Raw genomic sequence first — 15,578 nt, forward strand, 5'->3', positions numbered from 1 at the left:
AATCAGAGAAGCTTCAGGGGTCGGGGACCCACTCTCCAGGGCGGCTCTTCATGCAGCTCAGCACCATACATTCCCAGCTCTGCGTCTCTTGGTCCCAGTGGGCGGTTATTGGGAAGGAGAATCCAACTGGCTCAGCTTTGGCTGGGAGGATCAACACCCCGTGGTCAGCGATGGCAGAGCCCAGCCCTGGAGATGGAGAGTCCCAGAAAAAGGGGTTGATTGTGAGTCACATGGGCTTACTTACAGCGTGCTTCACTGAGACTGGGCGTGAGAGGCATAGGGGAGAGCACTCTGGGTGTCAGGGAGGAAGGTGAACTGCAGGTGGAGGAGGGATAATAGAGGTGATACCAGGGCCTTTCCTTTGTGGGGTCCCTTCCTGCCCTGAGGTACCCACCGGGCCTGCTGCTGATGGCACAGATACTGAACAGGCTCATGGTGGCCAAGGAGGGGATGGAGATGCATAGGCTCTGGTCCATCTCTGGTCCATGCTTTAAGGGAGCAGGGTAAAGGGGGGTTGGAGATTCCTCCACAGTTCAACCCACTCACAGAAGGCGGAGGGTGAGTGGGAGGGGTTCTAGATGGGGAGTACACGTGGATCAGGCTTCTGGGATGGAACATGGCGACAGAGGGCTGGTCAGGGCATGGGTTCCATACACATGAAGGTTCCCAACATCTGGGGTTGTTCAGCAGGATTCCAGCTGTTTGGGTCCTGGAGATTGGGATTTAGATGAGGAGGCTCCACTTGGGAAGCTTGGATGGGATCCCAGACAAAGCGAGGTGTGGACCCGTGTGCTGACTCACGCATCCTGGCATTGGGAGGAGGATTTATAATACACGAGACTACAGGTGGAAGATTGGTCCTTCAGGCTGTGGGTTAGCAGGATCAGACACAGTCCCTCGTTCTTTTTCTCTCTATGCTAAGGTAATGGTGCACGACCATTTCAACCCATGCTCCCCTCAGGGCACGCAGACAAGGGATGGCCAGGGTGACACACTCCTCTGAGGATTCCCAAAGCTGTTCCCCATTGCACTGAGCCCTTCCCCTGTCCTCTGCCACAGCACACAGGCTGCTGTGTTTAGCTCCTGCTAGAGCTCTTGGGCTAGCCCAGGGCCTGGGATTCTGCCCTGTGGTGCCTGGTGAGAGGACCAGCCCGTTGGTTCCTGCATTGCTTGACCCCAGGACATCCTAAGTCAGGGTGGACGATAATAAGCCCGACCTTTGGAACTATGTGGGTGAGGGAGCTGGAGGGAAGGGCTGGGAGACCAATCCCTGGAGAGCAGAGGTCAGCACAGCCCTTACCTCCTAGTTATTTTGGTGCCAAAATGTCTCGATACGCCCTCCAGGTGCTGGCTTGTTTATGGCCTGCAGCTGGCCACGCTGGGGAGGGAGTTGCGGGAGGAAGCGAGCAGCCAGCTGCCCTGAGCAGAAAGTGGAAGCTTGGCTCAGCTCAGCCTGCACATGTGTGGGGCTGTCTACTGGCATGTAGTGTCCCTTGGTATCAGGAGGCAGGAAGTCTATGTGCAGGTTGAATGTGTGGTCCAGAGTTTTTGGGACAGATGCAGTGCAAGAAACGGGGTACAGAGCAGTTGAAGGTGCTGCATGGAGAAAGTTCTGCAACCAGCAATGAAGGGCTGGAGAAGGGGGATCCCTGCCGTTGATGGAGTGCCTACCTTGTGCCAAGTACTTCACATCTGACATGTAACCATTTCAGTAGTACTTATAAATCAGTAGCATTATTCATATTTCTTAGATGAGGAAACTGCGGTTCAGAGAGGTTATGTACCTTACACAAGGTCACACAGCTAGTGAGAGTCAAGGCTTGAATGCTGGTGTCCCTTAGTCTATAACTAGACCTTTGCCCACTGTATGGTGCTGAATGGAAGTAGGAGAGTTTGGTGGAGTGGGGGGAGGGAGATTAGCATTTAGGATTCAACAACAACTGCCCTTGGCCCTTGCTATTTTTTTTTCCATTGAAATTTTCAGGCTGGGCGAGGTGGCTCATGCCTGTAATCCCAGGACTTTGGGAGGCTGAGGCGGGCAGATCATGAGGTCAGGAGTTCAAGACCAGCCTGGCCAACATGGAGAAACCCCGTTTCTACTAAAAATACAAAAAATTAGCTGGGCATAGTGACAGGTGCCTGTAGTCGCAGCTACTCAGGAGGCTGAGGCAGGAGAATCGCTGGAACCCAAGAGGTGGAGGTTGTAGTGAGCCCAGACTGTGCCATTGCATTCCAGCCTGGGCAACAGAGAGAGACTCCATCTCAAAAAGAAAAAAAAAAAAAGAAATTTTCATTGAGAGAATTGCACATTCACATGCAGTTGTAAGGGGTAATACGGAGAGACCCCAGGAACGCTTTACCCAACTTCCTCCAGTGGCAACATCGTGTAAAGCTACAGTACAATATCCCAGCGGGGTATCGACGTGGGTCCAGTCTGCTCATCTGACTGAGATCTCCACAACTGGATTTGTACTAGTGTATGTATTCAGTTCTCTGCAATTTTGTCACATGTGTGGTTAATTCCTTTTTAGGGTGTCTGTTTTCCTACTCCTTTAACATTTAAAAAACCTTTCTTCCTTCCAGTTTAATTTCACAGGACTGAGTCGCATTTACTGATCTTTGAGGAGTAGGGCAGGTGCGGGGTGGGAGTTGGGGACATTTGGAAATGTGTGTGGTGGTTTTTGGTTTTCACATGCTTGGGGACCAGAAGCTCTACGTCACATGCAGTGGAGAAATGTGCTGCTCCAAATGTCAATCATGACCCTAGTTCAGGGTAAAAATTGGATGATTCCCATGTTTTCAAGTTTCCCTTTTATATTCTCCAATGTGAAGTGGTTCTTTCTGACAAGAGTTGCGCCTCTTCACTGACGTGTCACAAAGAAGGATTAGGTTGGACGTGAAGTGTGTTATTACTGCCATCTTGATATGCCCTCAAGGTGGGGTAGACTCAGGGAGCAGGCTGTCGTTAGAGATGATTCATAGTGTGACTCATTCAATAAAGAGGCACCGGAGGGAATGTGCTCTTCCAGGCCACCGCTTTGGGGGAGTTGATGTCTCAGCCCTTCCTGAGATCTCCAGGGGAACAGCGCTGTGCGCTCACCAGGAGAACAAAAAAGCTGCTTCATCATCAAAGAACATTTATGCCAGTTTTCTTTGCTTTAAGAATATAATTCTTACCAAGCCTAATCCTCTTTTTTTAAAATACACTTTTTATTTTGAGTAGTTTTAGATCTACAGAAAAGTTGCAAAGATGTTATACTGAGGTCCCCCACACCCAAAACCCCCTATTATTAACCCTTACATGAGTAGGGTACATTTGCCACACTGAATGACTCAAATGTTGTTTCCAGTAAAATATACTTATTTCTTTCCAACTTTTATTTTAGGTCCAGGGGGTACATGTGCAGGTTTTTTACATGGGTAAATTGCATGTCATGGCGGTTTGGTGTACAGATAGATACTTTTGTCACCCAAGTAATCAGCACAATAATCCCCGATAGGTAGTTCTTCAATCCTCACCCTCCTCCTACCCGGGAATCAATATTGATGCATTATTATTAAACTAAAGCCCCATACTTAATTCTGATGTCCTCAGCTTTTACCTAATGTCCTTTTTCTGTTCTGGGATCCCATCTAGGAACCCACGTGACGTTTAGTCATCATGTCTCCTTGGCTCCTCTTGTCTGTGACAATCTCAGTACTTTCTGGTAATTGCAGATTTCCTCCTCTCCAGCCACGGTTTCTGCTTCTTAACCGTCACGTTCATGCCCTTGCCTCCTTGACTCTAAAATGATGAGTTCTGGGGCCTGGATGTCCCCTGAGCTCCTAACAGGTGTACGCAACAGCATTTATTATTATTATTATTATTTTGAGACGGAGTCTCGCTCTGTTGCCCAGGCTGGAGTGCAGTGACACAATCTCGGCTCACTGCAACCTCTGTCTCCGGGGTTCAAGTGATTCTCCTGCCTCAGCCTCCCGAGTAGCTGGAACTACAAGCGCCCGCCACCACGCCAGGCTAATTTTTTGTATTTTTAGTAGAGACGTGGTTTCACCGTGTTAGCCAGGATGGTCTCGATCTCCTGACCTCGTGATCCGCCTGCCTCAGCCTCCCAAAGTGCTGGGATTACAGGCGTGAGCCACCGCGCCCGGCCGGCAACAGCATTTTAATGGCCTCCCTATTTCTAGTCTTCTCTCCCCTGGATCATTCTCTGCCCAGATACATGAGTTCCTCTGCTTTCCAAAACCCCCTTGCCAGCTCCAGTGCCCACGGGACTGAAGTCCTTGCCTCAGAGCAGGGCCGGGAGGCTACTCTGCATCCTGGCGCCGCTGCTGACCTCCCTGCCTCCCGCACCCGCCTTGCTACCGGCTTCACCAAAATCCCTCGTCACCCGCTCTGCTCACCTGGTAGGGGTAGCCTCCCCGTTTTTGTGTTTTCCTGGGAAACTCCCTTCATATCTGGCCTCTCCATTCCAATCCCAAACCCTGCTCAGGTCACCCGGCTCCCCCGCGGAATGAAGGAATGAACTGTTTATTCCTCTGTGCGTCCCCGCCCCTCCTCCGCCTTGCACACTCCTCCAGGGTTTTGCCTCTGTGTATCACTCCACATGTAGTTAACTGATAGAAAAGTCCCAACCCTGTGGGGAGGCTGGAGCCCTTTGTGCCTGCATGAGTTCCCTAGGGCTGCCAGAGCACTGCACCATAGGCCGGGCGGCTTCCACCACAGGAATTGACGCTCTCGGTTCTGGTGGCTGGAAGTGCGAGATCACGGTGTCGGCAGGGGGAGTTCCCTCGGAGGCCTTTCTCCTTGGCTTGTAGATGCCATCTTCGCCCTGTGTCTTCACATGGGCTGCCCTCTGTGTGTGTCTGTGTCCTCATCTCCTCTTTTTATGAGGACGCCAGTCATACCGGATTAGGGATCACCCCTGTGACCTCATTTTAACTTCATTACCTTTTTAAAAACCTCACCTCCAAATGCAGTCACATGCTGAGGTACTGGGGGTTAGGACTTCAACATATGAATTACGGGAGGACACAGTTCAGCATGCGACTGTGCTGCAGAACTTTCTGGGGGGACGGAGGAAGTGTTTTATATTTGTGCTATCCAGCGTGGCAGCTGCTAAGCCACATGCAGCTACTGAGTCCCTGAAATGTGGCTCCTGTGGCTGAGGAACGGAATGCTTAATTCTAACTAACTGAAATTTAAGTAGCCACACGTGGCTAGTGGCTATAGTACCCTGGGGCACCGTGGGGCCTTCGGCCTGTCCCAGACTGTTCCTGCCTTAGGCCTTGTCCTCCTCTGTCCTGGCCTCCTCTGTCCTGGCCGTGAGCCCATGCCCCTGGCCGTGTCCCCATGCCAGATGCCACTCTGCAGCCCCAGGTCACTGCCCAGGGCGGCGCGGCCAGCGAATGCCTATTGGCAGGTGAGGTCTCTAGCAGCAGCCCTTTGACAGGGAGAGGGCACACCTGGGCAGTCCCTTACTGATTTGCCCCTCAGAGCAGGGAAGGCAGATGGACAGCATTTCCTCTGGGTGGCATCAAGCCCTGCTCCACCTGGATGGCACCAAAAACTTAGCTGATCTTATCTCCAGCTGCGCTTCCTCCTCTTCTGCCCAGAGCAGCGCTGGACCCCACCCGCCCACCATCCAGCAGCCCCCCTGGGAAACATGGGACTCGTTCTGGTCACCTCTGTCTCCCTCCAGTCGCTGGTCACTCCCGACCTGGATCTCAGTCCACGTCTCTATCTCTCAGCCCCTCGGTAATCCAGGGCGTCCACCTGCCCTGATAACTTCAAAGCCCGGATCACAGGCCCCAGCGTGGTGACCCAGCCCCGCCCAGGGTTAAATCCCTCAAGGGCTTCCTGCTGCCTTCCATCCCCTTATCTGGTTTCCAAAGCCCGCTTCGACCTGCCCGCCCCGAGGCTCATATCTTAATGCCATTTTCCTTGCTCTAAGCACCAGCTTCCCTTTCTTCCCCCGTCTTCGCCCAACACTCGTTCTTTCTTGCCTCCAGGCCTTTGCACAAATCTGGTCTCTGCCTAGAACATGGTTCCCTCTCTAGTCACAACTCCTGCTCACATTTTCCATCTCTCCTTAAGAACCGTTTTCTCCAGGAAGCCTTCCCAGATGGAGCGGTGCATCCCAGCTCTGGCGTCCCGAGGCCCGTCCCAGTACCGGGGTCTCTTTCCAGCACGCGCGCGCGCATTCGAGCTCGCCCCAAACTCGGCCACACAAGGCTGGGCAGGACAGACACAGCCCCAGCCTGCCTGAGGTTACCTACATTCTGATGCGGAAGAGTAGAGATGTTTTAAGAAGTGAATATAGAAACAAGAACACAAACGGCGTTCCAGAAATAACACACAGAAGCCACGGCCCGGAGAGGTGGGCGGGGGACCCGGGACGCTTCAGGTGGGGGCGGGGAGGGGCCGCGCGGCGCCGTCCGCAGCTGCGCGCATGGCCGGCAGGGGGCGCGGCGGGGAGAGGCGGGAGGCCGCCCCCACCGCCCCCGGCCCGGCCCGCCCTCGGCCCCGCCCCTCCCGCCGGCCCCGCCCCGCCCCCGCCCGCGGTGCGCGCGCTGGCCCGGCAGCATGGCGGCGGCGGCGGGCGCCCCTCCGCCGGGTCCCCCGCAACCGCCTCCGCCGCCGCCGCCCGAGGAGTCGTCCGACAGCGAGCCCGAGGCGGAGCCCGGCTCCCCACAGAAGCTCATCCGCAAGGTGTCCACGTCGGGTCAGATCCGACAGAAGGTGAGCCCGCGGCGCGGCGGCCCGGGCGCGCGCCCCTCACGCCGCGGCAGCCCCGGCCGAGGCCCGTGGCCCTGCCCGAGCGGCCGCCCAGGCCCGGCTCGGCCCGGCCCGGGGTCCCGCGGGCGTCACCGCCCCTGTCAAGCGTGCCCCGCCGCTGTAACGGGCCGGCGCCCCGGGCGGAGCGCGCGGCCCCCGACGGACGGCGGGGGGCTGTGGGGCCGAGCGGGGGGCGCGCAGGTGGGCGCCCCCGGGGGCCGCGCGCTGGGCGGGGGGCGCGCGCCGAGTTGGGCCGCGAGGACCCGGAGGAAACTGAGGCCTAGATGCAGGGGACTGCGCTCGTGCCACCGAGCGGGTCCCACGCGGGGGCTCCCGGCTGCGCCCCGCGGGCGTGCGCGGTCCCCAAACCCCGGTTCTGCACGTTTCTCAGGAGCGGTCGGGTGGTGTCCCGCGAGTGCCCTGCAGACTTCCCTGTGGTGCCCTCAGAAGTCCGCTCGGACCCGGGTGCGAGGGATCACCCCTTCACCCCTTCATCCCAAAAGGGAAGGAAGGGATGCGCGTTCAGTGACCGTCTCTCTCAGCAAAGCCGGGACCGCGCACCCGCTTGGCACCCAACTCTCCACGGAGAACTCCTGACGCTAAATGTTAGATAAAGACGCACGTCCTTTTTGCAGGAGGAAAGTTGCACCGTTTGTTTTCCCATTGTGCTTCCTATTGAAAACAGCTTACGGTTTTTGCTCCAGGTGAGCCCGCCCGGTTAGAACACTGCTTCCTCAGGCAGGTGGCTGGACAGGTGGCTGCGAGCAGTCTGGGTCCCTGGGGCAGCGCTGGCAGATCCGGTTGGCACGGACTTTCTCCTCCTGCTGCAGTGCGCTTTTCCTCCGGGGCGGATTAGGTTCAGCCGTTCCCTTCACCGTGGGAGCCTTCTCTTCTGTCAGCCTTTGATACCTGCGATGGGGGAACCTGAGGTCCTAACGTGTTACAAACAGGTTTGTTGTGAAGTGCTCCAGTTATTCAGCAAATAGGTACCGAACACCTGCTTTGTTCCGGGTATAACAGTAGCAGTAGTGATGATAATGATAGCAATAGCAAATAACAATTCTTTAATAAGCCTTCTATGTGCCAGGCACTTTCTTGGGTTAGCTTTACAGCACTTGACGTGGTTAGTTTATTAGTACTGGTGAGAACCCAATAAGTTGGATGCTATCATCTCCGTCTTTTGGAATTGGAATAGAAATAGAATCAAGGTTAAATGACTTGCCCAGGGTGTCACAGGTCGTAAATGTGGATGTGTGTTGGAACCATGGTCAGGACCGTAAGATGGAAGGCAGTTTCTACACCTAGGGATTCTCAGTCTAGTTGGGATATGGACACCTGTGCACCTGATGTGACAACATTGTAAGTGCCGTGGAAACTCGGGGCAGAGACCTGCCCTGGGGAGGCAGGAGTGGTTTCCTTTAAGGTGAGATCTTGAGGGATAAAGAATTCGCCAGGCTAAGTGGGTAAGAAATGGCCTTCTACATAGTTGAACGTTGCGTCTAGAGCTTTAGGCACAACTGCGAAATGATCAGAAGTTGGGCCAGAGGTGGATCACGTTGATTAGACTTATTAGTTGGAAGGGTTGGTTAGGGCTGAATTTCGAAGGGGTGGTCCTTTGAGGGGTTTGCTTTTTGGCCTTGGGCAAGAGGTGGCCACAGAGGATTGTTCAAAGTATGGGGGTGATGGATCAGATGTGCTTTTGGGAAGATCTCCCCATAGCCCTAAATGGTACTGATAGGAATTGCTTTCTCCTGTTGCCCAGGCAAGGTACTGACCAGTGTGGGGTAGATCATATGATTTACAAGGTTGATTAAGATCAAGATTGTGTTGAGAGAGATTTGATTCCTGGGAGATTCCAGTGTTTAGAATTTTGTTGGTTAGGAGGTGTTTTTGCTTTCCTCCTTTTTTCTCCTAAAACAATAGCTGCTATACCAGCTGTTCTGGTTGAGGAGGAGTGATGGGTAGACTGTTAAAAATACACCCCGAGGACTTAGAGTTTCTGAATACAGTCACATCTGCTGTACAGATAGCTTAAGGCTGATTTTTCTTCTGAGTTGTTAAGAGATTGTCAGAATGTGGGAATGCGAGGTTGACTGTATGTAATAGCTCCATTTTTTTTTTTTCCAGCAGATAAGCCATTCACAAAATTCCTCTGGTATCTATGGTACATAATAGAAACATCAAAAATGGTATGGGGTAGCAGTCTGAGTCTAAAAAGAAAAACAGAACTCACCTTAAGTATTTAGAACAGAAGGAATGTAATCTAGGGGAGTGGTCACACAGGTGATGGGAGAACTGAGAATGCAGGCTGCAATGAGGCAAGCCGGAGATGAGGCAACAAGCAGGAAACTGCTGCCACCCCTAAGTTGGAGGGTGAAGGAAGGAGATGGCATTTCAGACTCCAGGGACAGCTGTCACCCACCAAAAACTGGGGTCACAAGGGGTCCATCTGGCAGTGGCTGGAGCCTTGCAAGGGCACAGCTGCTGCTGCGGATGTACTGTTCCCCTCCTGCCTGGGAACCCTGGCCTTGCTGGGGTCACCTCCTCCACAACTTGGACTGGAGCAGAAGGACAAAGAATGGATCTGAGGACAAGCTGGCCCAGGACCAGAACTGTATGTATGTCAGGCTTTTAAAATATTAGTCTAGTGCAAGTCAGAGCTGTCTTAATGAAGAGAAAAACAAAAGAGAATGTCTTAGGGCAGTGCTCCTCAAATTCTAATGTGCAGACACATCTCCTAGGGATCCTGTTAAAATGATGATTATGGTTGAGTAGGTCTAGGGTGGGTGGGGCCTTAGAATGTGCATTTCTTTTTCTTTTTCTTTCTTTCTTTCTTTTTTTTTTTTTTTTTTTGAGACAAGGTCTCACTTTGTCACCCAGGCTGGAGCGCAGTGGTGCGATCTCAGCTATGGCAACCTTTGCCTCCTGGGCTTAAGTGATTTTCCTGCCTCAGCCTCCCAAGTAGCTGGGACTACAGGCAAATGCCACCATGCTGGCTAATTTTTGTATTTTGTTGTAGAGATGGAGTTTCCCCATGTTCCCCAGGCTGGTCTCAAACTCCTGAGCTCAAGTAATACACCCACCTCAGCCTCCCAAAGTGCTAGGATTATAAGCTTGAGCCATTGCACCTGGCAGAATATGCATTTCTAACAAGCTCCCAGAAGATGCTGATGCTGCTGGTCCATGGACCAGACTTTGAAAAACAAGACCTTATGGCACACATGTAAAGAGAAGCCTCTCCAAACTTCAAATAATTCTTCAGGTTATAGATCTTTAGCATATTGAAAATTTGATGTGTGCAGATTTGTGATGGCCATTTATCAGTTTAGCATTTCATTCATGTCTGATTTTTTAATATGTTCGAGCTCCTTAGAGTTGAAGCTGTCCGCAGCAAAGACATTACTTCATTTGTATTTCCTGACTACAGTACACAGTGATGACTCTGTAGAACTGCATAGCTAGAATGGAAAGAAAGAAAATGGAGCTAACACTCCGACCAGCACATTCACCAGCACATTATAAGGTATTTTGAAATTTCAGTGAAGAACCGTGTAATTCTGCAAAGCTATCAGTTAAAAGAGTTTAATTTATTTAAAAGTTTCTAAAAAGTTAACGTTTTTTGGATATGAGCATGAAAGTGCTTGGATTCCTGATTTTAAATTTAAACAAAGCATTTTTTCCATTGTGAAATGAAGACTAGTAAAAATTAGGTAAAGGGTTTAAGTTGTAAAAAACTTAAAAAAATGCACCGCAGTTTTATGAGATATAATTCACATGGGATACAGTTCACTCATTTAAAGCATACAGTTCAGTGGTTGTTAGTATATTCGCTGTTTTGCAACCATCACCACAGTCAATTTTAGAACATTTTCATCACCCCGTTTCCTCTCAACTCCCTCAACCATAGGCAACAAGAATCTACTTTCTGTCTCTGTGTTTGCTGATTCTGGTCATTTTACATAAATGGAATCATACAATATGTGGTCTGGCTTCTTTAACTTAGCATAATATTTTCAAGGTTCATCCATGTCATAGCATGTATTGGTACTTCATTTCTTTCTGTTGCTGGGTAATATTCCATTCTACAGGCACACTGTATTTTATTTATCCATTTATCAGTTGATGGACATTTGGGTTATTTCTACTTTTTGGCTATTCTGGATAATGCTGCTGTGAACATTCATGTACATGTTTTTGTGTGGACATAGGTTTTCATTTATCTTGGCTATACACCTAGGAGTGGAAGTGCTGGGCCATATGGTAATACTACCGGACTATTTTCCAGCTAAAAAGCTGCCGTAACATTTTACATTCCCACCAGCTGTGTATGAGGAGGGTTCCAATTTTTCCACATCCTTGTCAGTACCTGTTATTATCTCTCTTTTGATACTAGCCATCCTAGTAGGGATGAAGTAATGTAAAAGATTTTTAATGCCATTTTATTGTCGGATTTCAAAGTCTAAACTTTGGTGTCAGATGAAGTCACTTCAGACCCTGCGCTTCTAGTTATGAAGCATGCGGTTGTGGACAGGGTGTCTAAACCTCCCTTAAGACGTGGTTTCCTCATCCGTAAACATGGAAAATATTAGTTCTTGGGTTGGTTGTAGTGACAGTAAATGTTAACTCTGTGTTCCTGAGTCTCAGTTTCCATGTCTGTAAAATAGAAATAACAGTTGTTATATCCATAAAATAGGAATGGGGATGTTAACTCATAGAATTAAATGGGATAATTTGTGTAGAACACCTAACATAGTGGCTGATGTGTAGTAAATGATCACTAAATGGTTGCTTTTGGTTATTTTTTGTCTTTCTGATTTTTTTTTTTTTTATCCCAGATAGGAATCATTTCCCTGACTCCATTTTTCTCCAGCTCAAGCTGGTCTGAGTCTCCATCTCTCGGCTCCAGAAGAGCAAATACAAACAAATCTGGCTGAAAATTAACAAAGACCATTTTTAAAAGAAATCGTTAATTTATTGAGTACTAGTGGGAATACCATGGGCTAGGTATTACATTTTGTATTTCACTGGTTCAGTTTAACAGCAAATATTTGAGATCTTAACATTGTTAACTGTTGTGCCAGGCACCAGGGGTATCTTATTGAGTAACAACAAAAATTTTTAGAGATGATAGTCTAGAAGACATTAATAAAACAATCACACAGTTAATATGAAGTTGTGATGGGGACGGGTGCTGATGAGGAGAGGGCCAGAATACTTTGAGAGGACATCATAGGTGAATTTGACCTGATATCAGGGAGGTCTAGGAGGGCTTCTTGAGGCAGTGACTGGCTGGGTCTGGAAGCTGAGTAGGGAGCAGTGCCTTCTGCTTCTGGCAGTGGTGAGCTGAGTGACTGCGGTGCCACTCTTCCAAGCACAGTTTGCTAATGAGATGATGCTGAATTTCTGGACTAGGATCTGGGGTGGCTGAAGATCTGTGGAAGTGAGTGTGGTATTGGGGGCTGCTTTTGACCTTGGAATCTGTAGTGGCGTCTGTAGTGGATTTGGCATCTCTACCAAATTTGGTCCACCTAGAACTTCAGGATGCCGACATAATTAGATATTAGTTAAATATCTTTAAAATTTTTTTTTTCTTTTCTTTTCGAGACAGGGTCTTGCTCGGTCGTCCAGGCTGGAGTGCAGTGGCATACTGCAGTCTCTGGCTGGGCTCAGGCAATCCTCCTGCCTCAGCCACCTGAGTAGCTGGGACTCCAGATGCGTTCCATGACGCCTGGCTAATTTAAAAACACATTTTTATGGAGTATGTTGCCCATGCTTGGGGTCTCAAACTCCTGGGCTCAAGCGATCCTCCCCCTTTGGCTTCCCAAAGTGCTAGAATTACAGACATGAGCTACTGTGCCTGGCCAAAATTTTTTATTTTGAGATAGGGTCTTGCTATATTCCCCAGGCTGGTCTCAAACTCCTGGGCTCAAGTGATCCTCCTGCTTCAGGCTTCTGAGTAGCTGGGAGCGTAGGCTCAAGCCACTGTGCCTGGCTAATTAAAGATTTTGAGAGTAAATCATCGTGAACTTAGGAGAAACTCTAAATCCAGTGTTGGTTTCTTTATAAGAGGAAGGGGAGGGAGATTTGGACAGAAAGACATGTAGGGAAAAAGGTTATGGGAAAATAGAGCCGGAGATTAGAGTTCGTTGATGCAAACCAAGGAATGCCTGGGGCCACCAGAAGCTGGAAGAGATAACAGATGGAATCTCCCCTAGAGCCTTCAGAGGGAGTGCGGCCTTCTGATCCCTTGATCTCCGACTTCCAGCCCCCAGAGCAGTGAGACAGTCAAGTTTTTTTTTTTTTTCAAGTTTTGTTTTAAGCCTTGAAGTTTTATGGCAGCCCTAGGGCAGCCCTGGGGAACGAACACTGGGCCCTGAACAAAACATGGGAGCCAAGAGGCTGAGCCCTGTGAGACTGTCCGAGTGCCTTAGCAGGGCTGAGGTGCCAGGTTCTGCCAAAGGGCAACAGTCCTGGGTGACACCCTCCCCTCACAATTTGGATTGGGATCCAAAGAAGCCACTTCCAAGGAATGCGCAGGAGCCAGAAGTATTGGAAGGACTGCAGCCCTGCTTCAAGTCACCTCAGTCCTCTGAAATTAAAGTAATCCCAGTGTACTAGTGTCTCTAGATTCCCAACAGAAACAAACTTTAATCCTCTCTAGAGGGAGATATCTCCCTCTAATCCTCCCAGTTATCAATGGAGGTCTCTAATGACTTTCACAAGTCTGTTTGTACATTCATTATTGTGCATACAGTAAAAAAAATAGACATCAAGGGAGGCAAGGCACTTGAGCTAAAACCAATAGAAACTACAGACTGTAGACAGATCCACAGGGCTTCCAGACACCAGACCCAGACTTTATAACAACTGTGCTTATTATGTTTGAGGAGATACGAGATCAGATGGAGAGTTTTGGCAGAGAACTAGAAACTATAGAAAAGAACCAAATGAAAATTCTAGTCCACACTGGCGCGATGGCTCACGCCTATAATCTCAGCACTTTTGGACTGAGGCAGGTGGATCATTGGAGGTCACGAGTTTGAGACCAGCCTGGCCAACATGGCAAGATCCCGCCTCTACTAAAGATACTAGACATTTTTTTTTTTTTTTTAAGACGGAGTCTCACTCTTGTCACCCAGGCTGTAGTGCAGTGGCATGATCTCGGCTCACTGCAACCTTTGCCTCCTGGGTTCAAGCAATTCTCCTGCCTCAGCCCCCCGAGTAGCTAGGATTACAGGTGCCCATCACCACGCCCAGCTAATTTTTTGGTATTTTTAATAGAGACAGAGTCTTACCATGTTAGCTAAGCTGGTCTCGAACTCCCAATCTCAGGTGATCTGCCCGCCTCGGCCTCCCAAAGTGCTGGGATTACATGCGTGAGCCACCTCACCCAGCCAATAAAAGAAAATTATAAAATTGAAAAAGCATAGTGATCAAAATTAACTAACCAAAAAAAGAGCAGATTAGACCCAGGCTGAAAAAATTGTGTGACCCAGAAGATAGCTCAGAAGAAAATACCCACAAGGAAGCCTGGAGACATAAAAAATGGAAAAATTTGGAGAGGGTGGGAGACAGATATAGTAAGAAGGTCTTACTTGTGTTTAATTGTCACAAGAGAGGAGAAGTGAGAGAAAATTGAGGAGACACAATATTTGAAAAGATAATGTGGCCAGGTGCAGTGACTCACGACTGTAATCCCAGCAGTTTTGGATGCTGAGGTGGGCGGATCACCTGAGATTAGGAGTTCAAGAGCAGCTTGGCCAACATGGTGAAACCCTGTGTCTACTAAAAGTACAAAAATTAGCTGGGCGTGGTGGCAGATGCCTGTAATCCCAGCTACTCGGGAGGCTGAGGCGGGAGCATCGCTTGAACCTGGGAAGTGGAAGTTGCAGTGAGCTGAGACCACACCATTACACTACAGCCTGGGCGACAAGAGCGAAACTCTGTATTAAATAGAAAAAAAAAAGAAAGAAAAGTAATACCTGAGAATTTTCTACAACAAATAACAGGTACCATGAACAGATTCGATAGCCGTATGAACTGAAAGAACCATATCTAATCAATTCCTGGTACACCGTTGTGCTCTGCATAATGATGTTTCCGGATGATGATCCACATGGGCAAAGGTGGTCCCATAAGATTATAATGAAGCTGAAAAATTCCAATTGTCTAGTGACGTGGTAGCTGTTATGATGTTGTAGGGCAATGAATTACCTATGTGTTTGTGGTGATGCTGGTGTAAACAGACCTACTGCACTGCAAGTGGTAGAAAAGTATAGCACATACAAGTATATACAGTACATAATAGTTGATAATGATAATAAACAACTATGTTACTGGTTTATGTATTTACTATCTATAATTTTTATTATTTTAGAGTATATTCTTCCTACTTATAGAAAAAAGAAAAACAAATCGTAAAACAGCCTCAAGCAGGTCCTTCAGGAGGTATCCAGAAGAAGGCATTGTTATCATAGGAGGTGACAGCTCCATGCGCGTCATTGTCCCTGAAGACCTTCCAGTGGGATAGGATGTGGAGGTGGAAGATAATGATACTGATGATCCTGACTCTGTGTAGGTCTAGGCTAATGTGTGTGTTTGTTTCTTAGTTTTTAACAAAAATATTTAAGAAGTAAAATAATTCAAAAAATTAAAAATAGAAAAAAGGTTATAGAATAAGGATATAAAGAAAATACTTTTGTACAAGTGTACAGTGTGTGTGTGTGTTTCAAGCTAAATGTTACTACAAAAGAGTAAAAAATTAAATTAAAAGTTTGTAAAGTAAAAATATTACAGTAAGCTA

General features: G+C 49.0%; 1 protein-coding gene across 13 annotated transcripts in view; it reads left to right on the plus strand.

Moving 5' to 3' along the window:
- The first annotated feature begins 6,549 nt into the window (after window positions 1–6,549).
- DGKD (diacylglycerol kinase delta) overlaps window positions 6,550–15,578 on the plus strand; it is a 118,424-nt gene continuing 109,395 nt past the window's right edge. For 2 of the 13 annotated variants that reach the window (XR_010149937.1, XM_054679570.2), the window contains exon 1: window positions 9,037–9,389. Coding sequence is in view for 6 of the 13 variants with exons in the window: in XM_054679570.2 (XP_054535545.1) it covers window positions 9,162–9,389 (228 nt within the window). In the remaining 7 variants the exon portion in view is untranslated. Of the gene's footprint in view, window positions 6,740–7,479; window positions 7,726–8,902; window positions 9,394–10,202; window positions 10,299–15,152; window positions 15,350–15,578 lie in introns of those variants that run through there. The other 11 variants (XM_063790905.1, XM_063790902.1, XM_063790900.1 and 8 more) reach the window with 11 other exon arrangements.

This window comes from Pan troglodytes, chromosome 13, assembly GCF_028858775.2.
Source record: "Pan troglodytes isolate AG18354 chromosome 13, NHGRI_mPanTro3-v2.0_pri, whole genome shotgun sequence".
Lineage (NCBI taxonomy): Eukaryota > Metazoa > Chordata > Mammalia > Primates > Hominidae > Pan > Pan troglodytes.